This window comes from Diadema antillarum, unplaced genomic scaffold, assembly GCF_040938485.1.
Source record: "Diadema antillarum isolate AM-2024a unplaced genomic scaffold, OU_Dant_1.0 scf00000071, whole genome shotgun sequence".
Classification (NCBI taxonomy): Eukaryota; Metazoa; Echinodermata; class Echinoidea; order Diadematoida; family Diadematidae; genus Diadema; species Diadema antillarum.
The window spans coordinates 6,260,400-6,283,966 of NW_027270960.1; the positions used below are offsets into that span (position 1 = coordinate 6,260,400).

Genomic DNA, 23,567 nt, shown 5'->3' on the forward strand with positions numbered 1-23,567 from the left:
TTGGTTAAGTGCAGATAACAGATTAAAACAGGGGAACCATCAAACGTGCTTTATTCAGTCTCCTATTGCCATTCTCGTATTTTTCATTTTCTTACAAGAGGTTCAGCATGCGTTTGACGATAAGAAATACGTGAACCAAAGTACTCGTCATGTTGATGAAACAATATTATTCATTGTGGTCCATTCTTATCAGTCTCTGGAATACAATTGCCCCATTGCCGTGTGTCGAAGCAAGAACAAAATATCGATTGCCACAACATTGTAGATACAATAAGTGCTAATTTTCTACACAAAAATAAGATTTAAAACGAAACGCATCGGTATAGATAGTTTTTTGAGATGTTGGAGACGAACGTGATGACAATGTTAAGTTACCTTCTTAATCGCCAAATGAAAAGGATGACAACAACGACAACGACGATGAAGGCGACTACGACGAGTCCAACTACGACGTCAACTACCTTTCCACCTGTCCCAAAAAGGTTTAAAGCAAAGAAACGCAGAAAATTACAAAACAAGTTGTACTTAAATTTTCAGATCAGTAAAAAAATTATTGTATTAGGCAGACCCTACTCGTGCAAATAGTCCTGTGTGCACCGTATGGGAAAATTTACGAGATAAACAAGCAAATAAATGAAAAGACAAATTACTCTAGTACATAAATATAAACTTTTATTATCTTTTCATATTCATCTATCAGGACAGACAATCTTGTATCTTTTGAATGGGAACTTACCCTGCGACGTAAATCACCATTCGAAGAATAGCTCAAACCCACTCTCTCAATCCTCTGAACTTTTCAAGCAATGTAAAATTGGGGACAACAAAAATCATGTTGTCCTTTTCTTAGTTACGATTGTCATTTCTTAATTAAGACTCTCGGTATATTCTTCTTCCAACAAATAAAAATGAATCAACATGAGAAAACGCACATCGCATCTTATCTGAATGTTAAACAGCGATTCAAGAGTGTTCTGAAAACGGTTTATGGGCAATTCGATCACTTACCAGTTTTCGACAAATTCACAAGGTCACCGTCTGTGCTGTTTTCTGTAATGAATTTGTGAAATAGGTACCGTTACAATATGGTTCACATTCACAATAATCCCAGAGAAAATTCTTTTGGCAGAAGGTTATTTTTATTTACAGGACGTTGTCATTTGCCTACATATACTAAATTCAATCGATGCCGTCACTTACCCTTTTTCGTTGGATTCACATGACCCATTTCTGTATCGTTTCCTGAAACGAATTTATCAGATATTTTTGCATTACCTGAAGGCTAAGCGATTTCTGATCTCACGAATTTTGTCCAAAACATTCTACTGCTCTCGTCCTTAATGTTTTACAATTACTTCATTAGAGTGACGTTATAATCAACTTGACTGCTAAAAACACAAAAAGCAAAATAATTATGCTCATTGGAATCGGACAAGAACATGAAAATCATAGAACTTTGCGTTTGAATGTTTTCGCGAAATATTACTACTTGTCACAATCATACATCTGCAAAGCTGGAAGCAGAAATGATGTCGCAGATCTTCTGGTTTGACATGAAATACCACAAAATCACCTCATTTAAATCTTCCATTCAACAACACTCACCGAACGTCTTCTCTCAACATTATCATTGCTACATCGTTACAACTCTAGAACATTTTGATAGAAAGCATATGATTTATTTGATCTTCTTTAATATAATGCAGCAAAAAGAGGAAGTAAAGTGTAAGCGAATCGGAAATTTCATAGCCTCGTTCAATGTCCGTATGATCTTGACAATGTCAGTATTCTTTGAAACTACTTTCCTACTAATTTAGGCCGGATTCAAACGAAAATTTCACTGAGTTTGTTTTATTAATCCCACTCTTGTTTCTCCCGTTCTTTCTTTCTTTTTATTCAACGTCTGCTTAATTATGGCGAAGATTAAAGGCATCGACTATGCAGTGGAAATGCATCACTTATCTGCCGAAAAGAAAAAATGTGGTGTATATCTTTAAAAAATTTTCTGGTTTTTTTTTTCTTCTTCTTCAGATCACTTGATTGGATACGCTCACAAAAAAAAAAAAAAAAACAAAAACACACACACACACACACCTTCCAAACTAAGATTCTGCCCGTAACATTATCTGTTGATCTTTACTGAAATACGAATACAATTAGCAAAAGACACTCAAATGCACTTTTATCTAGACTGAACCTTACTTAAAAGAAAGGAAATAATGGCAAAAAATCACGTGTCCGCATGTTCCTCGGAACCCGACTGCGCCCCGCTAAAGCTCTGTGGCGCCGTTTTACGAGAATCGCGTGTGCGTCTGTAACCTTACCTATGCAAACAGGTGCGATTGCGCTCCACGTGGTGCTCGTGATCGGTCTCTCCCACTTGTCCCTTGGGATGCACTGAATTTCGTCGCTTCCTACGAGCGCGTAACCCGAGTCACAAGAGTACCTGACCCTTGACCCGAAACGGAAGTAATCTCCATGTCGCTGGCCGTTGGAAGGATTGCCCGGATGTCTGCAGAATCCGGAATTTGCTGAAGTGTAAAAGGGAAGAGAAAGCAGAGATGTTCTCCAGGTAGGCTCATATCAATACAGAATGAGACTAATCGTGTTTATGATAAGGTGAGGTTGAACATCTAATTAGCTATTAAAGTGGTAAAGATATATCAACAAGCGATGCCAGTTTTTTAAAGAATATGTCTAAAGCCCAAAGCCTACTGTGCGACCTGAGCCTGCGAGCTGGTAAGGGCTGTATGGGGCGCCAAGTGTCGCTTGGCCTATTTCGTCGACGAAATGTTGTCATTTCGTAACGCAATGACTGATTTCGAAACGAAATAGGCCACACTTGACGCCCCATAGAGCTCGCACCAGATCGCACGGTGGGCATTCGGCTCTAGAATGAAAATGGTCTGTATTAGCTATGTTGTTGAGAAGAAGATCAAGTCCGGAAGGGCCGGGTCAAGATATGAATATTGCTAAATTGATTGAAGAACTGTTGTTCGATTTCTATGGGGCTTAAAATCCTATTCCACCACAAGCTTTAAGTTGTTTTTTTTTTCAATGAAATAATTGAGCAAATCAAAATGACGGAAGTGTCATAAAGTCGGACATGAAATAGGAGAGCTATTGGACCAGTTCTGCATGTTTTTAAGGACCCCATATGCAATGAGACTGGCGATGATGTCATCATCCGACAGGTCCCCAAGTGACCTGCACACAAATCTTCAAGACATTGGGAGTCGTCGCTAGTTGAGGAAGAGAAATAATTTTTCTCTCAGTAGGGCCTACTCACTCTTGTACACCATGAGTCTGCCTTCGGTGTATCCACCGCAGATTTGACGAGGATCCCCGGGGCAGGGCATACGACATCTGTAGTCGTGGTAGTAGTTGCTGTCGATGGGAATCCCCAATCCGCAGGTACAGTCAACCCCGCGCACGGCGGCCAGCTCGTACTTGCCCGCAGCGCAGTGCTGGATACACATGTCGCCGGTCATGGCGGGGTCCGAGAGGTGATGTTCCCGCAGAAGCAGGGAAGAGGACGGGCGACCGAAGCAGCCTTGATAGCCCGGTTCTAAGTTTGAGAGGAAAGTTAGGGGTTGAAGAAAGTTACTTATTCAAAGGAAAGGAGAAGAAAAGTATGTCTGTACGAGGGATAAATGAAGCGACGGCAAAGCGGCATATGCCTAAACGTATTCGATGCATGTTGATGATATCCTCGCATTAACACACTACCATGCGTACTCATAGGTATAGCAAAGACGATTACGAACATGGCAAAGGAGAACTGTACACTGCCGAGTACAGCCGAAGTGTTATAATGCTTTTTTCCTGGTTACGGATATCTACATCATGTTAGCGGTATAAAAAAGAACTGAACAGTTCGTTTCATTTCATTTCCTTTCATTTCGTTTCATTTCGTTTCATTTCGTTTCGTTTCATTTCATTTCATTTATTTCATTTCCAGCAACACGAACCATTTGAAAGAGTTGAAAGGTTACTCACTTTGGCATATCACTCCAGCCGCACCATTTTCGGGGCAATTTCCTTGCAGGACAGTAAAATTACAGTCGGTCACTTTGTGTTCTCCTATATAGAAAAGGGGAAAAGATGAAAAACATTATGTAGCTACCCACTTGTTCTTGTTGTTGTTGTTGTTTTAACTAAATCCCTACAGGGATCTTCCTGTTCCCAATAAATAACAAATAATGTGATTGTGACTACTATATATCATAGATAATACATCAAAAAATAAATTATCCTCAAAATTAATCACTGGCATCTGTAATGAAAGTAAACGCCTTACCTTGAAAACTCCGAGACCAGAAGCAAACAACAAGTAAACAAACCTTGTCATAACGTGGAAGTCTGTGAATTTCAAGCTTGAAAAAAGTTTTCTTTTTGGATCTAAAGCCTTTTGTGCTCTCTCTCTCTCTAATCAAGCAAGTTTTTATAAAAATACGCGAGCTCTGTTTAGTGTGTACACATTATACACTCATGTGCACACGCACCATCTGAGTAAGTTTTGCTGCTTACGGTCAACATTAACGTTGGCCTAATAGTTGACTCACCAAACTGTAAAGAAACTGGCTGCCTGCATCGTCAGTTAACATAACAACCCGAGCTACCTGTTACTCTACGGGGTCATCCAACGAGTATGACACCCACGTGTCTGACCACGAGCTGTAGATACTTGTGAAAAAAAGAGTCCATGAGATACACACCAATGAAATCACCCAGCCCACGAGTCGCTCGTGGGCTGTATGACTCCTTGACAGATAGACTCGTGGGCCGTGTGTGGGTGTCAAGCTAGTTACATGCATCTCTGGGCAAAAAAAGTAACTGTCTCTTCACGATTGTGTATTCAAACTTCAATGCTTGCAAAGGTGGAGGGTAAAGTCCATCGATGCGATTTCTGTTGACAGACAAGTTGGTTATTTTGCTATTATATGGTGGTATCCTTACTAGTCTATTGTGTGTGTGTGGTTGTGTGTGTGTGTGTGTGAGTTTATGATTGTGCGTGTGTGTGTCTGTGCTTATTTTGGTGAGTTGGAACGTGCATAAGATACTCATACATTTCCCTTATACATTGTAATGTAATCTTTGCTTTAAACTTCGGTATTACATTTTGTATGTTTCTGCTTGATATTGAAAATAAAAATGAGTGAAAGGATGAATGAATGAATGAATGCTACCTTCCTATTTTTTCCGAAAGAGACTACGACCGATTGGGCTGTTTTGAAAAGAGATGAAAAGCTCATTAACTCTTTTGCCAGTGAGACCATGACTCTTCATCTGCTTATTTCTCGCAGTAATCTTACACGTGTAGATTGTTTTGATTTTACATAGTGTGACATAGTTTATCAAATTCCCCTTTCAGCAACCTGTCAAATTTGTTCGAGAGCCCTCGAATTCAGCCTTAACTCTCTCTACCATCAACCTGCTTCCAGCGAGAATATTGGTCACTAAAGAGACATTAATAGGCTCAACTTAGCACTTTTACGTGTTATATAATAGTAGACCTTATACGGGTGCGGTTCTTCCCCTTTCAGACCAGTGAGCACCTTTAAAGGTATAACCTTGCACCTTTCTGGTCTGAAGTGGTGCAGAATTGCATCGGTAAAGATGTTACAATAATTGGATTGTGTCACACTTACAGGTGCAAAGTTAAACCTATTTTTCTTAGAGGGCACTACCATTTTGTTTGAGTGAGTCTGTTGACATAATACATTACATCCAAACTGCGATTTAAGATGTTTTCATTACCTTTTTCTCCCCCTTTGTTTGACTAGATTTCTTTCGGAAATGTCTTTTCAATGTCTTATAGGTGCAACTCCTAAAAATTAGAAGATAAATTCACGGAGGAGACAAGAGACGAACCTTACCTCCGTTACACAGGAAAGCGGAAACTAGTGCAGGGAGATTCCCCGACCCGAATGCCTCGCCAACAGTACGGAGAGAAGCGCCCGGATATCCCAGCTGATTGCACAGAACGGTTGCATCCATTATGGACCACCCGTCGGGGCAGATAGTACCGAAGTTTTCCGATTCCAGCACGAGTTCCACTCGGCCCTCATTTGGAGAATCGCCGTCGACGAGTCTAGCATCTGTTAGGATGTATTTACGTCATAAAACATGGAAGAAAGAAGACACCACTATATAAACAAGAAAACGAAGATCAATTTTGCTTATTTCAACTAGTAGTACTATTTGAGATGTTACATGCAGGTACAAATGTTCTAATTAATGTAATGTAGAACGTTTATCTTATAAAATCGGGTATTCTTTTTTTAATTTCCTTCTTAGATATGTATATACATATACATATATATATATATATATATATGCCACTAAGATGTAAAATATGGAGAACAATAACATACAATAAATTATATCGAAGAATATGAAATCGAGATGAGAATGTAATTATCGACAAAAAACAGCCCTGTGAACCCAAGTTCATGTATGCTACTTATGATACTCTTTATCATATTACACACTCACTTACACATCCACAACACGCATACATGCATACATGACCACAAAGGCACTGATATGGTCTGCAAAATCAGAAACGATTGAGCTCCATCTCGCTCGACAGCGCAATGACTTACGGACACACGTCGACCAGAAATCTGGACAACAATTTCTGCTGCTGAGGCACTGGCGGTGACACTGACACTGTGCGTTCCCGCTGAAGTTTCCGCATCGTCCCTGGCATGACTGCGCTGGAGAAAAAAGGTGGACCATGTATTTTTACTTGGGACCGAAATCTCAACTGTTACACCTACGTTGGTAGTTCCCAACGACTAATGATGATGAAGATGATAGTGACGATTCATTGTGACGTAATAGTATCATCTCTATTATGTCAGTAACAATAATACTTATGATTAACACGAGGCTACTTGTATAGTTAAAGGAGACTTCCAGATGATTTTTAGACTTTTCCATTTGAACAACTTCAAATAAGTTATACTAAGTACCGAGTTTCTGAATGTATAGTTATTGGGATGAGGTATAAAAATGTTTCCAAAATTGATAACAAATTGCAATGAACAAGGGTAGTGACATGGCAGCCTCACCATAGAAATGCATGAGTGGGGCTCGAGGAAGTAGAACAAAAGAAGGCATGCATAGATTCTACACAGGTGAATTTGTGCAAGCAGTAGTGTAACGGAAGTGCATTGCTACATTTCTGAAATATGTGAGGCTCCTATGTCATCAACATTGTTCAGTGTAATTTTTTAAAGAGTTTTCAGAGTATTGGTTTCTCTCCTGAAGGACCACAATAAAATCCACAAATCTATACATGGACCTGTCGATTTACGTACTGTATGAAGTGAAATTATGAAAATGGTGTGAAATGCCCCTTTTATGTATGAAGGGTGTAAAGGTGTTGCGCAGCTTGATGACTGTTATGATAGTGATATATGAATAACGGTAAGTGATAGTAGTTGGATGGATGGACAAATAGAAGTAGAAAAACAGAACAAATATTTCTAAAATCTCATTATCGGTATTATCATGCATGAAGTTGAATTGTGTGACGTAAAATGTATTTCCGCATCATCCCTTGCATGACAATATTTAAAATGTAAAACACGGTGGCAATTGGAATATCATTCCTTTGGCGGTGATTATAATGATTTCATAACAATAGCATTGCAGATTAAGAAACTGAACCACAAATTATGACACAGAAAGCCAAGGAAGATACACTATTATTGTTGTATGTGACTGCATCGAACAGCACATTATATAGCCTGTACAAAGCCTGATATACCTGTATTTGATATGTATCAAAAGATATTTTCGATCTAGGGTAAATTACCACTGTATGGAGTAGTATTAATTGTGAGTTTAGTTATTTTTTTTTGACAGCAGATGAATTTAAATATGAAGACAAATATTATGTTTAGGCCTAATACCTAAATTTACAGGCAGAACGGCACTAAACTTATCATGATTGTCTTTATTGAGTTACCTGTCTGTGCTTTATCACTTTGCAATTATGCCATTGTAATCTCAGACAATTTCTACGTGGGACTTCTTCACGGTGTAACTCCACAGAGTTCCCAAAATGTCTCGCACCTGTGAAGTCACAGACACAATATTCATTACAGTTCGGGAAGGGCAGGGCTGTCTCCAAACTTGTATCACGTAGCGCCGCTTCCGCTGTCTGCCCGGGAGGGCCCGGGGGACTACGTAGCTTCTTGGCATGAGAGGAAGGCATGATGCAGGTAACGGAGGAGGAGGAGGAAGAGGAGGAGGGATGGAATGGAAGGAAGGTGCTCGAAAGGTTTCGTCTTGATTCTAGCCTTAGTTCTCTCCATGATTTGGTCTTACGCGGATTATTTGAAGGTCAAGGCAGGTGGGTCAACGTTACAGTATGGCAAAAATGCGATGTCCCAAAATGTTTTCTTTGCAAAATGCGCGTATCAGAAAGATGAAGACAAGCTATGAGATATAGAAGCATGAGGTGAGAAGGTATAAATTTACACAGAAATAGAAAGGGGGAACGAAAGCAAAAGTAGCACAGGAGAGAGAGAGAGAGAGAGAGAGAGACAGAGAGAGGAGGGAGGAGACAGAGGTAGATGAAGAGAACAAAAAAATAGAAAGTGGATATACGAACAAAGTTTTCTGCGCAATGTCGAGTAGAAGTGAACAAATTTGAAGCAAACCAGTAAACTTAATATAGATATCATAAATTACCTGCTTTAGGCGCATTTCACAAAGTGAAACCACGATTCAAAGCAAGCATCAAGTATTTGATATAACTACTAGTCAGTGTGATGCTTAGAGAGTATTAGAACTTGGGTCTGACCAATAGAGAGTCAATTTGGATGAGACCTGCAGTATTGACTGTCGCAAAATAGCCGCTAGTTTTTGAATGGAAAAATTTGGTCTCAAATATGATTCCCAAGATCAGGTATAAACTCATACCTGTAAAATTTGTGATTATAGATGAGCGGAGATTTCCTAAAGGGTTGTGAAAATAACGAGTATTCATCAGAGGCAAATCTGTGCAATGGTTGATGGTAGAGAAGAGGAAGAATCTTGAAGGTGATGCGTGTTTTTTTTTTTCATGGAGCCAGCGGAAGGACAGAAGTATTGGGGTAATATGGGTATATGTATGTGTGTGTGTTTTTTTTTTCTCGTTTTTTTCTCTCCGTGTGAGTAAGTAATCTAGCAGGTATGGGAGGACCTGTAAAGAACCCCCCCCCCAAAAAAAAAAACAACCAACCAAACAAACAAACAAACAAAAAACAAAACAAAAACAAAAACACACTACAAACTGCGCGTGACGGAGGAAAAGTATATGTGGAAGGTTTCCGGGTATTTCGTTTGTTTGTTTCGTGTTTTGTTGCTTATTGCATTTGCAGTATTGACTGTACCAAAATAGCCGCTAGTTTTTGAATGGAAAAAAATTGGCCTCAAGCACGATTCCCAAGGTCAGGATAAACTTTGTGATTATAGATGAGCGGAGATTTCCTAAAGGGTTGCGAAAATAACGAGTATTCATCAGAGGCAAATATGTGCAATGGTTGATGGTAGAGAAGAGGAAGAATCTTGAAGGTGATGCGGTTTTTTTTTTTTTTTTCATGGAGCCAGCGGAAGGACAGAAGTGCGTGTGTATATTTTCTTGTTATATATGGGACGGCCAATGAGAACCCCCTCCAATAAAAAAAGGAAACAAACAAACAAGCACAAAACAAAATCACACTACAAACTGCGCGTGACGGAGGAAAAGTTTCAGAGGAAGGTTTTATTGGAGATTTTTTTTTGTTTCTTTCTTATGTTGTTTTTTGTTAAAAACAAATAGACAGTAAGGAAGCTGAGGATATGAAGGAGCAGGGACAAACGGTCAGACGCATGTCGTAATACTGATATCGTATTTGAAACGTAGCCACTTTTGAAATGAATGACTAAGTGTTGATAGGATATACAATGAGTCGTGAAGTCTTGGACGGTTTCACAACTACTACTAGCTTGCATGTTGGATGTACATCAGATTTCACAGGCGTTTAAATCTGAAGCTTGTCTAAAGCATAAACAATTACTGAATAGGGGCTTAAGTTTAGCACTGTCGCAAAATGAAGGCACGGCCGTTTCTGATGTCATTTGTTTGCTGGGGGGGGGGGGGGTGTTCGTCGCTTAAAATGATCCTTAAGGCTCAATGTTTGCCCTCGCAAATTCCCTCTGTCCCGATTTTGCGATTGCCTCGGAAACGGAATTATCCTTTACCTTACATATGCAGACGTTGGGTGTTATCAAGGAATTATGGGAGGAAATCTCGGAAATACTGGAGAAGCTTGGAGTCAGAGTTGAAATTAGTCACGGTACAATGATAAATCCCCCCCCCCCCCAAAAAAAAAAGGGAGAAAGAAACGTGTTTGCAAATACAATACACTGTATTTCATAGAGTTTGCGGAAGGAGGGGGGGGGGGGGGGTTGGCGGTCGGGTCACTGTTTCATATCCAACACACTTCGCCAAACTGGCATCTTGCCGAAATGGGTGCAAGGCTACCTTATTGGCACCTTTCACCAGTAAACAACAAATAATTCACCACGTTTTTTTCTTTTCTGTGAGAGAATACAGAAGATGGGGAGAGGGGCAATTTCATAGCAGATATGCAGTAAAGCGAAGGAATGAAATCAATAAATTTTTCATGCTTTGCGTTTATAAAAATCGTTGCTGATTAAGCCCTACAATATTATTTTCTTGTTGTCGTTGTTGTTGTTGTTATCATCAGAAGACTATTTTCCATGTGCGGGATTTACAAATTCACGGTAAGGGCATCATCTTAAGGATTAGCAAAATGCTAAACAATGCTAAACGGTAGCAAAATGCTAAACGGTTTCCAAAGAGGATTTTCATATGCAAGAACTTCCCGCGTGGAAGAGGATTTTACGTTTACCCGCGATAAGCAGTGTCATATCAATTATCCTATCAAGGAGCTTGTTGAAGCTCCTTGATTATACCTCTTAAGACTCCAATTAACACTCAAAATGATGATTATTTGGCCACCATTTGACGTTTCATCGATTTCCTTGTTTAGCTACCATGAGGAAGCAAGTTTTCCAGTTGTCTCTTTTCTAGTGACACGGAGATTAACTCCGCCTCAACTCTGCCAATATTGTTGCTTGTGCATGTCTGTCTGTCCGTTTGTCCGTGTCTGTTCAGTTCAGTAAAGTTCAGTTTATTTTCTACATTCCGTTTTCAATACAATATATAACACAATTTTGACTATATGTTCTGAATTATACGAATTGTACCAACGCTTCAATTCATGTATCAAGGAATAAGATTGTATAAAAAAAAAATAAAACATAAGTATGAAGGCATGGAAGGGGGGACGAATGTCAAATTGAAGGCACACTGTATACGATAGGGAACACCTCGAAATAGGTTTAAAGGGAGAAAATATGTATAGGCCCTACATCAAATTGGAAATGCGGGGGACTATCTTCATAGGCAGAGCTTGACCAGAAAGATGGTCCCAGAATGATAAACTAATAACATTTTTCGCTACTCACTTTACACTGCAAAAAGTCCGGTGTTAGATATGAAACACCGAGCTGGTGTTAAATTTCGGGTGCTCATTCATGGTGTTAAATTAACACCTCCGGGTGTCATTTCAAAATGTAAAACTGTTTTTTGAATAGTTTCTTAGTTACTGCACTTCTTGTTAATTTTGAACTTCAACAAGATGATAAAGAATTTTCCGATAAAGCACTTGATTTTTGAAAAAAAAATGTGTAAACACAATTACACCACAGTAACACCAGTTGGTGTGGTCTCCTATTGAAGCTGGACGGGTGTTATACCATTGGAATTAACACCACCAATATCAAATCAACACCATGCGGTGTCATTATTGAATTAACTCTAGTCCAGTGTCAAATTAACACCACGAAGTGCCAGGTGAACACTTTTTAACACCATCACAATACATTTTCTACATCTGTGGGTGTGGTCCTCTTTTGAAGCTTGATCGGTGTTAGATTTAACACCTGTGGTGTTAAATCTAACACCGATTTTTTTTTACAGTGTAGTGAACAGCAGTGCAGAGGGTGCATGCACAGTGCTGATGTGATATGTTTTGTGCTGAGAAGATCGATGTTGATCTGTAAAAGTGTGTCAATACACTACACTTTACTATGCATTTACATAATGTTATGTGGAAAACATATTATGATATCATCACCTTGTTGTTTAGAATAGGCCCTAACTAAAGAATATTGTGGGCGGAGAGGACACAAAGAGAAACGATGAAATGAACAATGAATTTATGGATATCATGCACGTTTCTATTGGTCGTAAAATGATAACTCATATACAAGACGAATGCGCAGTGCTCAGAATACGATGGACAGTGACATGTGTGAAAAGACCGCACTATTTAGAACATGATAAAAATACTAAACTCTCTCTTCTTCTCAAGTTAAAGGGTGTGTACAGTTCTGGTTGAGGTGAGGATTTAGCACTTTTTGTGAGATATTCAGAAACCACTCTATGAGATGTCAAAGCGCATGCAATTCTAAGGGGTAGCAAAAGTTTATTTGATGAAAATCGGTTTTGAAATGGCTGAGATATCCAAAAACAAAGTGAAACAAAGAGATCCTGAAAAAAGGCGTGGCCTGTCGCCTTTTATTATCATCACTTTTTTGGATATCTCAGCCATTTGAAAACCAATTTTCATCAAATAAACGTTGAATCCTTCTTAAAATTACATGCTCTTTCATATTTCGAAAGAGGTTTCTCATTATCTCACTTAGGAATGTTCAAAACATGACTTTCCACCTCAACCAGTACTGTACAGCCCCTTTAATTGACAAGAAATCAAATACGCCAAATTAGCAAATGCAAGCTAATACACGCCTACGTCAAAGGATCTTGCCCTCGTGTCTAATCTCTCAGAAACAGATATCTTAATCCCACTGAATTCAAAACACCAATGATATGCATATCAGAGCACGAGCACAAGTCAACTCAAATTGTAAATTAAAGGAGTTAATGATGATAGTAATATATACATTAAGAAGCACTCTGAATGTCTTTGCGCTCTTTCTAGACATTCTCAACTACTATAACGCTACTTGGTAACACTCACGCTAATTCTAATAAAGCCTGTATGCCAATGCCTGATTATAATCATTAATTCATAAACCACTATTTATCACAGCAAGTATTCTAGAGACTATTGCCGACTGAGTGTTGATATTGCGCTTAATACCTCCTCAAGCAGTGACACGGGATGTAAAGTAAAGGATACCTCCCCCCTCCCACGTACTACGCGTTTCTGAAGACTTGACCCCTTACTAGCTGGTTTTGTAATCTGTCGGAAATCATTCAACGGGGGAAAGTAAAGGGGGGAGGTGGATTACATTTCCGTCATTGATTAAACGCTGCAATAAGGAGGGCACTTGTGCGATATACTTGAACTGTGCAATGCTTTAAATCCATTGCAAATTTGGAATTTTGTAAAATAATTATGTTTGAAATTAAGGGAGAGTACAACAAGTGGGAGGTAACAGATTAATGTCTCCATTTTTTAAAACCCTTTTCGCACTATTAAAGCGTGAACATTAGATTGTTTAGCTCACTGCCAGCAAACTTTTTTGGCATCCCCAGTGGATAGGTGCAGTTAGCTCTTGGACGAAAAAAAAAAGCATGTTAATTACCACTCCTTCCACACAGACAGTCAACCTTGCCGGGGTCGAATCCAAAATTAAGGGGAAACGCTAACCCAAAGAGCAATGCAGATTGAGTGAAGGCAGCAACATTAGTAGAACAAATCAATGAAAGTTGGAGGAAAATTGGATAATCGATGCAAAAGTTATGAATTTTTACAGTTTTGGTGTTGAAACCACTGAATGAGGAGAATACTATAGAGGTTATGACGTCATGTGTGATCAACAATATGAAGAAAATATGAAGGGAATTTTACAAAAAAAAAATCATGAAAATTACACATTCTATCAACTTGATACTGACATTTTGATTAATAGAACTGAGAAATCCTTTGAGTTACATGAGTTTCGACTAACACAGGATAATAATTATCTTTTTTTATTAATCCGGGAACAATTTTCTTCAACTCAGCTAATCATTCGATTTGTGCGAGGTCGTCAAGGGCAAGGTTGACTATCTGACGTCATGATACTAACCCAAATACCTCCTTCAACCTGATTGGTTCTCCGCACAAAACATGATTTGCAATGAACGACAAGTATCACGTTCTAGATCATACAAAAAGCGAAAAACAACAAAAACCTAAATCAAATCGCCGATCCTCAATTACAAAGCCAGCGCTGAACCTTGTGTGGTTTCCACTACCATAGTGTCGTAAACAAAAACGATCTTCATTATCATTGATGCATATAGTATTTAGATCAAGAATATCGCTATAAAACTTGGATATTGCCTTGTGCAATTCACACAGAAAAAAGAAATAGAATCCAAAAGAAAATGATTCTCAACGCTGGTTAAAAACACAGTGCCACATTATTATAAACATTTTAAAAATAAGTACTTGGTGTCCTTGAAAATTTGTTTATGTCTATTTGCCCCATGATGAATCTGATTATTGGGCATGGTTAGAATACAGGACTAAAACAAAATTTGACTTATAATCCAATAAAAATCAAATCTTAAATTGGTAAATATTCCATGTTACATGTGGGTACTTTGTAGACCTTTCCCAAATGATTTGAAGAAAATTAACTCATGTAACACTTTTCGCTACTCATTACAAAATGATCATTAGCTGATCAAATCGATCAACGTTAGTGTAATCTTTTCGCCAATGCTCTAATGAAATGGAATGATATGGAACGACTTTGTTTTCTCTCCAGGGGTGATTACAATGTGAGGAAAGGATCTATTGGCTTTGCACAATACTTCCGTCAGTAATTGTCAGACATAATATCCGGTTGTGTTAAAGGGATAATACAGCTTTGGTTGAAATGGTTGAAGTGAGGTTTCCAACTTTTTTAATGATTATTTTTTGACAAATATAATGACAAACCTCTTATGAAATATAAAATAGCATGTAATTCTAAGAGGAATTAAAAGTTAATATGAAGAGTATAATATCGGTTTTGAACTGACAGAGATATCCAAAACCATGGTAAATGAAGCGATTCTATCCAAGGTGCGATCGACATTTTATTAACATGGTTTTCATAGTTCATTTTGCTTTTGGATATCTCAAATTTTTCATTTTCACTTTTATTCTCATATCTTATATTTCAAATTTTTCATTTTTTTTTCATTCATATTCCTCATATATATATATATATATATATATATATATAGTCTTTGAATTCCTCTGAGAATTTTATGCTCTTTAATATTTCATACAGTGGTTTCTAAGTATCTCGCAAAAAACTTAAAAGCGAAATTCTCCCCCCACCAGTACTATACCATCCTTTCAATGTTTGGATGCATATGACTGTGTATGTTCAGAGAGTGACACCTACATGTATGACCTTGACACTTAATCCTAGTCGATTCTAAATACATGTATATCATGGATTGCATGCGAAGTCTGTCGATGGCAGGGCAAATAGTCTCAAATGGAATACATATATGCCGACCACAATGAGCTAGAGTCGAGGAAATGTTTTCAAAAGAACTTATCCTTGTCCCAGAACGGGCAATGAGTAGGTACATCGTGGCGAAGCTTGGCGGAAGCTCATCAAAAGATTACAGACCTATATTACACGACCACCCCCACCGACAGAAAACAAAAATAATAAAATATCCGAAAGGAAGCGCACAATTTCCACTTCCCTCTGTGGTTTTGACAGTCATAACTTAAACACAGATGGAATTTCAATCTCTGATACGAAATAACAACATCTCCCTACATGTATAATACTGAGAATAAAAAAATATATATATACATGTGAATGCATCTCTATGTCGTAGTTGAAGTTTGCAAAACCACACTATAATCAATTGTCTATTCAAGTCCTACATGACATATAGTATTCATGTTCTCTTCAACCATGCTTAAAATCTCATCTTATACATATATCAGAATCAAATTCATTTGAAAGTTTGAATGCATGTATTTTCTATTACATTCATTGTGCAGTAAAATATGTTTGTTTTTTGTTTTGTGTTCACAAAATGTATACTTCTACCATCATTTTTTTTCCGACCAGCAGTTTTACGATGTCCATTACTGTTTCGTTTGAGTAAAACTAAACTATTTCAGTGATAGTCATGCATTGTTGAAAATGGCCATAACATTGCATGCAACCGCACATCACGTTTACCTGCTCGAATAAGGACAGAGAAAGACACTAAAGAAGTTGTCATACTGAGAATTATTGTGCCTTTCCATCAATCTTTAGTACCTTTTATCGTTTGTATTGTATTGGTTGAGGTGAGGATTCAGCTTTTCGCCTTTTGCGAGAATAGAAACCACTTCATGAAATTTTCTAGAGCACGCAATTATCAAACAGGAATGCAAAGTGTATTTGATGTAAATCGGTTTTGAAATGGCTGAGATATCTAAAAACAAAGTAAAACAAGGCAATCCTAATAAAAGGTGGGTCCCACCCGGAGGGTCGCTATGTTTCATTTTCGTTTCGTTTTGTGTCAAAACTAATTCTCATCGAACAAACTTTGAGTTCCTCTCACTAGTCTCAGAATCATAAGCCTCTAAAGATTTATAAAAAGGTATCCCATTACCTCAAAGATATCATCATCATCAAAAAAAGTTTGAAACCTGAAGTTCCATCTCTACCGAAACTGTACCTTCCCTTTAATACAGAATGATTGGCATCGTTGGTATGGAGTTAGCGGTGGTATTATAAGCTAAGCTTCATAATTATGCACTAAAAATATTACTTTTGAGAAACCGTTGAATACCGAATGACAGATGTCCTGTCAAATGTATGTGACATTAGCACTATGAGTGTTGTTTATTGATAATATTTGCTTACAAGACAAAATAATAATTCGCCCCAATGCTTACCGACTGCTTCCCTGTGTATCCATGTCAACACAAAGCAAACTGCGAAGAACAAGGCCAGGCGATCCATGCTATAGCTGTATAGAGACCTGTATGCTGACTTTGTAGCACGCAAATTACTGCAGTCAGATTCCCCGCTCTTTGTGTCGTTTCTTGCTGTCTGACACTCAAAAATTCTGTCCTTTCGTCTGTCCTTTCGTCGAAATTTGGAACATCCCTTTGAGTCATACAAAAACCACGCACTTAAATTTATCCCTTTCTGTGCCTGCTGGTGCGCGCAAGCGCATATCAAACTGCCGTTAGACGAAATATCCGCTTCGGACTTCCGGTTAACACGTTACCAAGTTAACACAAGGGTTCAACAGTTGCGATGTGTAACATTAGATCACTCAGGTATACGAGGTTAAACAGGCAGCAAATTATTCTAGAGAACTGCCCCCCCCCCCCCCCAAAAAAAAAAAAAAAAAAAAAAAATCTTATGTGCAAGCAAGTCAAGGAACGTTAAAGTTTTTTTTTTTTTTTTGGGGGGGGGGTGGGGGCTGACATTGCAATAAACTATTACTGGCGGTGGCTAGCGGACAGAAATTGGGTATGGACAGGATGTCTATCTTCTGCTAACAGAGAAGAGGCATAATAAGAAATATGGGAGAAACCACGAGTAGATGAGACAGGTGGTGGGAATATTTATAGAGGATGAATAGATAACAGCTGAGTGAAAAAGAGGAGGGATAAGGGGAACGTTACCCGAAGTGCATGTGGGGATGAAAGACAGCAATAGTTGAGAGAGGGAGCCACATGATATTACATGTATTAGTAATACTTGTCCTGCCATAAGAGTATCAGTAAATCGCGCGGTAGTGAATTATAGTGTAGATAATAAAACACTGAATAGATTATGTATCATATATATAAACATATGAATATAAATGTATATAAATATAAATATATATATATATATATATATATATATATATATATATATATACATATATAAATATATATATATATATATATATATATATGTATATACATGATACAAAAATAAAATGGCATTAAAAATCTTCATCCTGGAGGGGAAGCGCATGTTTTAGAAACAAGACGGCAAACAGGTTATATTCATAAAACGTTACCAAGTTAACACAAGGGTTCAACAGTTGCGATGTGTAACATTACATCACTCAGGTATACGAGGTTAAAATTTATAGATATATAAACACATATTATACAAACATGCATACATACGTTCGGTGGTGGAGATGTGAAAAAAGAGCCTGGATTAGAGAAAGAGAGACGGGGGGGGGGGGAGGGAGAGAGAGAGAGAGAGAGAGAGAGAGAGAGAGAGGGGGGGGGGGGTCAGCTAACAAGACTGCAATAAGTAGACAAGGAAGTCAAATTTGATTTTTTTTCTGCATGTATTCAGATCTTGTTTATCACTTTAATGTACAATTCATTAATCCAGTCTGTAGAATCTAATTAGTTATGTTAGACTGCACTACTTTGTTAAATAGGCATATTGCGAAGCAAAGCTTAATATACACACCACTTCTTTATAATTTGTTGGTGTATTATCGCTTTATTTTTGATTTATTATATTATATACATCTTATCAATCATTTCTCTATTTCCCAAACCAAATATACATTCACATAACGATGTTTGTTTCCTAAATCAAAGAATCATACAAATTAAGCAATGTGCATCCACTTTTAACGCTTGAAGCAATATTCTGTCAACGTTACTTGTATTTCCCTAGGTAAGCATTGGAATAACTTGACTGATTCGGTTTGATTTATTTGAATTCATTTCCACTTTGCGTTTTCAAAAAAAAGATAAACAAATATAACTGAGTTACAAGGATTATTATTATACAATCAACATTTTGTCTTTTTTTGAACGAACAAAAAAAAATCAACACGTATTATCTTAAGAATATAATTAATTGGACAATTAATACGTAGTAGTACAGACTACATTGTAATAAGAAACAAAGTCGGGGAGCCTAAATCAAAGAACAGCTTGTATTACTTAGGCCCCCAAAAATGAATTCCATCACAATACATCATTGCATTTTAAGGACCATTAAAAACAACATTTTTTTTAATATATATATATATCCAAGTGATGTTTTATTTGGTACTCATCATATAACATTCTTGAAGCAATCACAGCTGAGAGATACATGACAAAGAATACATTTTGTTCAGTTTCTTAATTATACATGCACATTTTTCTCTTGAGGTATGTTGTCTGTGTGGGTTTATAACGGAAAGGAATGTTAAAAGCTGACATAGCTGGGAGGTTGCCAACGACATGCAGAGTGTTAAGCGCATATACACAATCTATTTATGTAAAATCTATGCCATATCGACAGAGAGAGAGAGAAAAAAATACATCAAAGTGCCATGGCGTAAACGTTCAGTGAAAAAAATATCTACAGCTCGATTATATCGCTGAGTGGTTCCCATTTCCGGTTATGCACATTGATCTTTCCTTGTCTCTTTGCAATATAACACTCTTCACGATATGATTTTGATAACATAGCCTTAAAAGAGAACAAACAGGAAATAGTGTTGTTACTTCTGCTTGCATAAATACATCTTTTCCTATACGTAAAATATGATTTACCAGTGTTTTGTTTATATCAATCTCTATAACTCCAATCAATACCGTCTTCACATTAAGGGATGACAAATCTATAAACGTAAGAAAAGATGTTATTTCCCTCCAAAATGTTTGTGACACCTTACAGTTCCACATAATGTGTTCAATCGTTTCATTCTCAATGCATCCAAATGAACATAAAGGGGAATATACTACCTTCATTTTAAACAACTTATAGTTTAATGGTAATATGTTATTAAGTATCTTGAACTGAAATTCTCTGCTTCTTGCATCAATTGACGCTTGCACTATAAGTTTACGTGCTTTACCTATATATCCTGCTCTGTCATATCAAAATTAGACTGCATTCTAAAAGTACTAACAGGCGTTTCATACATAAATTCTACTAATAAATCATAAAAATGTCTCCTCTTTAATCGGGCACTCAGACGTAAGCGTTCCGGAAGAACGACAATGTCTTTTACGTCTTGGTGAAAATCTGCACCGACTGATAAAACCTGTATTTCTGTGTTCTTTTTAACAGCCGACCAAATACCTTGTAACCTCAGATAAAGGCATTACTATCAATACCAAACTCCACTTGTAAAACACAAAAATCTTTAAGATAACCTTCAGGGGTTATAATTTGATCAGATCACAGATAATTTGGGATAATACCGATATTAAGATTGATAAAAATATGATTTTTTTTTTTACAGAAGAATGTGGTACAAGGGTATCTGTCTGCTATACATCATAAAAACAACATGAAAATACTACAGGTCGGGAAAAAGAAAACATTCGTTGAGTATTAAACCAAAAGACAACACTTTCTTGTCGCTGTTTACTAGTACATGAGTGTACGTGTAAGTAATCACTCTTTTTTTGTTTTACGATATTCTTTATTTGAATTTCATTCCATATCAGGCTCATGCTCACAATGAAATTAATATGAACAAAAATAAATAGCTGTATTCTTCTCATTTGTGCTGGTAAACCTTTTTTCTTTGGCAAATCATACCATGTATATACAACATTGACATAAAATTACGATTGTGAATGAATCTCAGAAAAAGTTATCTTGATAAAGTTTTAATTATCAAGCAATCCATTCGTTGCACAAACACTTGTGCTGCTGAATCACCTTTTCTTTAACAGATTTTTTTAGCATACACTATTATATACAAAAATTATATCAAATTCTGCATAAATATGAGAAAAAACCTATCTTGATCAACTTGATCAAAATAATAAATATCGACTTTATTACACAAACCCGCTCCCTTGAGAATACAGCATTTTCGAAAACCTGCAATAAACTAAAAACTCAATTAAGCTAACCGAACGAAACACGGGCAGAAATAACACAACCACACATACACACGCATACACATGCACCCACATACTCACATACACACAAAACTTAAACTGTTATCGAGTCTGATATAGCAGCGATGGTATAATGTATAAGTGCTAGTTGTTGTTTCTTTCGCCCGCTCTATTTTGCCATCTTGCGTGCCAACAGTAGTCTAGCATTAATTCTCATTTATATTATTATGTGCGGTTTATGGGCGCTGCGCCTGTCTGCATGCATCCCTCTATGTTCAATTTTCATCTCTCTCTCTCTCTCTTCTCTTTCTCAATTTCACTGCTTCGCTTTAGAAAGTGGTGTACAAAGACATAATGCACACAAGACAACATAACTCAAGATGGCACGTACAAGACATTATCGACCAAGTTGCATTCGTCATCGCTGGCGTTCGCTTGCGCCAACTGCTGCTCACCAACGTGTTGACTGTGCGTAGTCGACGCGCACGCATCATCGGGGATCCGCGCATCCACGTAATCGTATTGGTGCGTTGTATCGTTATGAGCATCTCCCGATGTGCCGACCGCCCCTTCACAACCAGGACTACTCGATGCTTGATCCGGAGTGTACATGTTTGGTGTCGCTAAATCAATATCCGCATACTCTGGGGATTCTCCCGCTTCCGTAGTAGTTAACTCGAGGGCTTTCATTCCTTGACTTGGTTGTCTGTCATATTTTGCCCTTATTTTTCTGTTTATAAATAGAATTTGTACATTTGTGAGTGATGAGAACATTCGAAAGTATGTCTGATACATCTTTCAATGCCCCTATGATACACGAGCTATAGTTACAGCCATCCCGCACCGTCAACCTGTGCTCGTTTTTTATTCTTATTATCATTATAGTTTTTGCCGGTCAATTTTTTACTTTTGTCTTTTCGATTCATATGTGCATTCAAATTCAAACAGCGCACGCACGCAAAAAAGAAAAGAAAAGTGGGCATTCAAATTCAGAATCCGAGCGATCAATTTTGTTTATGGGAGCTTTATTTCGTTCGCGTCAAATCAAATTCATGCTTGGGCATTCAATTTCCAAATACGAGCATTGCATTTCCTACTCGTGCATTCAAATCACGCGATAGTCATGATTGTGATAGTCCCGGTGAACTTGTTTGCAGCATTCAATTTCATTTTCATACGATGAAGTTTCTACTTAGTGCAATCAATTTAACGAGGAAAATGGAGTAGCCTTTTTTTTTTTAAAAGAAAGGAGAAAGGGCAAACACAACCCATGGAGGCTTGCATATAGTGTGATTATGATTATAAAAAGGTTCTACATTGTTCCGTGTTCATGTAATCTTTATTTTTCATCTCAATAAATTTTAAATTGCAAGGCCCAATCAGCAGTGCATCCAAACAACACAATGATGATATTATAATCATATTCCTTGATGATACTGCATGCTGACAACGCCCCAACACTAACCACACAATGACAATGCATCAATTTAAAGACAAACTGACATACGGTGATCTCACATAGTCGCGCAAAAGTAAACCAATAAGATAGCAATAAACAACAAACATGACGTATACAATGTTCATGTTATCAGTTCAACGTAGGCGAAATGTTTTTTTTTTCCCGAAGATGTCAATCAACCTTCTTTATTATGCTCGTCTGTATAGGCCTATCGTACAGTGCCTGTTGTACCTGTATATTCCTTCTCGTGAAGGCCGAGCTCAAATTTTGGAATGAAAAGGTGGACCTATACTGTAAAATAAATAATGTTCATCATAAATCCCAATATATTCAAAGCTAAATGAAAAAAGACACACACATACGGCCCCAAACTAGCTAAATTCAGGACTTCTTTTAAACTGAATGCAGTTATTTAGAACATGGTTGCGTATTCACGAATTTGAAAGACCGACGAGATTCCGTCGCCAGTTTGACATGAATTTGAATGCTCATTGCTGAAATGCGTGCTCCTCTCTTAAATTTGAATGCTCTGATAGCTAATTTGAATGCTCCGATGGTAAATTCGAATGACCGGATTTTGCGTTAGATTGCTGATTTAGTGCTTGCGAGCGTGGAATACGTGAAATTGAATGCTCGGAATAGGAACTTGAATGACAAAATGAAATTGACGGCGAAAACCTATATTATTGTATTTTTTTTTCTATTTCATAAAACAGACAGCGACTATAATAATTTTTCTCCAGTTTGGAGATAAACACGAACACAACAGTAACAGCTCCTTGAAAGTGAAAATGAAATAATAAAGTTATTGAGATATTAAAGTTTCTTTCAAGTCACAATCGCTTATGGACTCGCTATCATATAACTTCCCTATTTTGGAACATTTTTATTGCTAAATGCATTGCATTGTACTTCCTTCAAATAAGTATTGTTAGTTCGACTTATCAATGCTGAGTTTGTAAAGGAAAGGGGAGGGGCTTAAACTGATCCCCAAATGATTTCATTTTCGTATGTACAATCCATTGATAGAGTTGGGATGACAACATCACCTTGCCTGATTTGCATATTGATTTATTTGTCAAGTAAAAACGCACAATAATTTTTCTTTCTCTTCTAAGCATTCAACGAAATTTTAGCTATTGTGTGATCTAGTTTTTCTGTCTGTAAAGTAAGCCTTTTTTAATTTTGTT

General features: G+C 37.4%; 1 protein-coding gene across 1 annotated transcript; it reads right to left on the reverse strand.

The window, feature by feature from the left end:
• Positions 1–1,000: 1,000 nt before the first annotated feature.
• LOC139717007 (antigen WC1.1-like) lies at positions 1,001–8,230 on the reverse strand. The gene is made up of 7 exons (XM_071628523.1): positions 8,089–8,230; positions 6,609–6,722; positions 5,880–6,101; positions 4,000–4,083; positions 3,290–3,568; positions 2,325–2,531; positions 1,001–1,050 (listed from the first exon to the last, which is right to left on the reverse strand). The coding sequence occupies exons 1-7, from the start codon at positions 8,228–8,230 to the stop codon at positions 1,001–1,003; spliced, it is 1,098 nt and encodes a 365-aa protein (XP_071484624.1).
• Between the last annotated feature and the right edge of the window lie 15,337 nt (positions 8,231–23,567).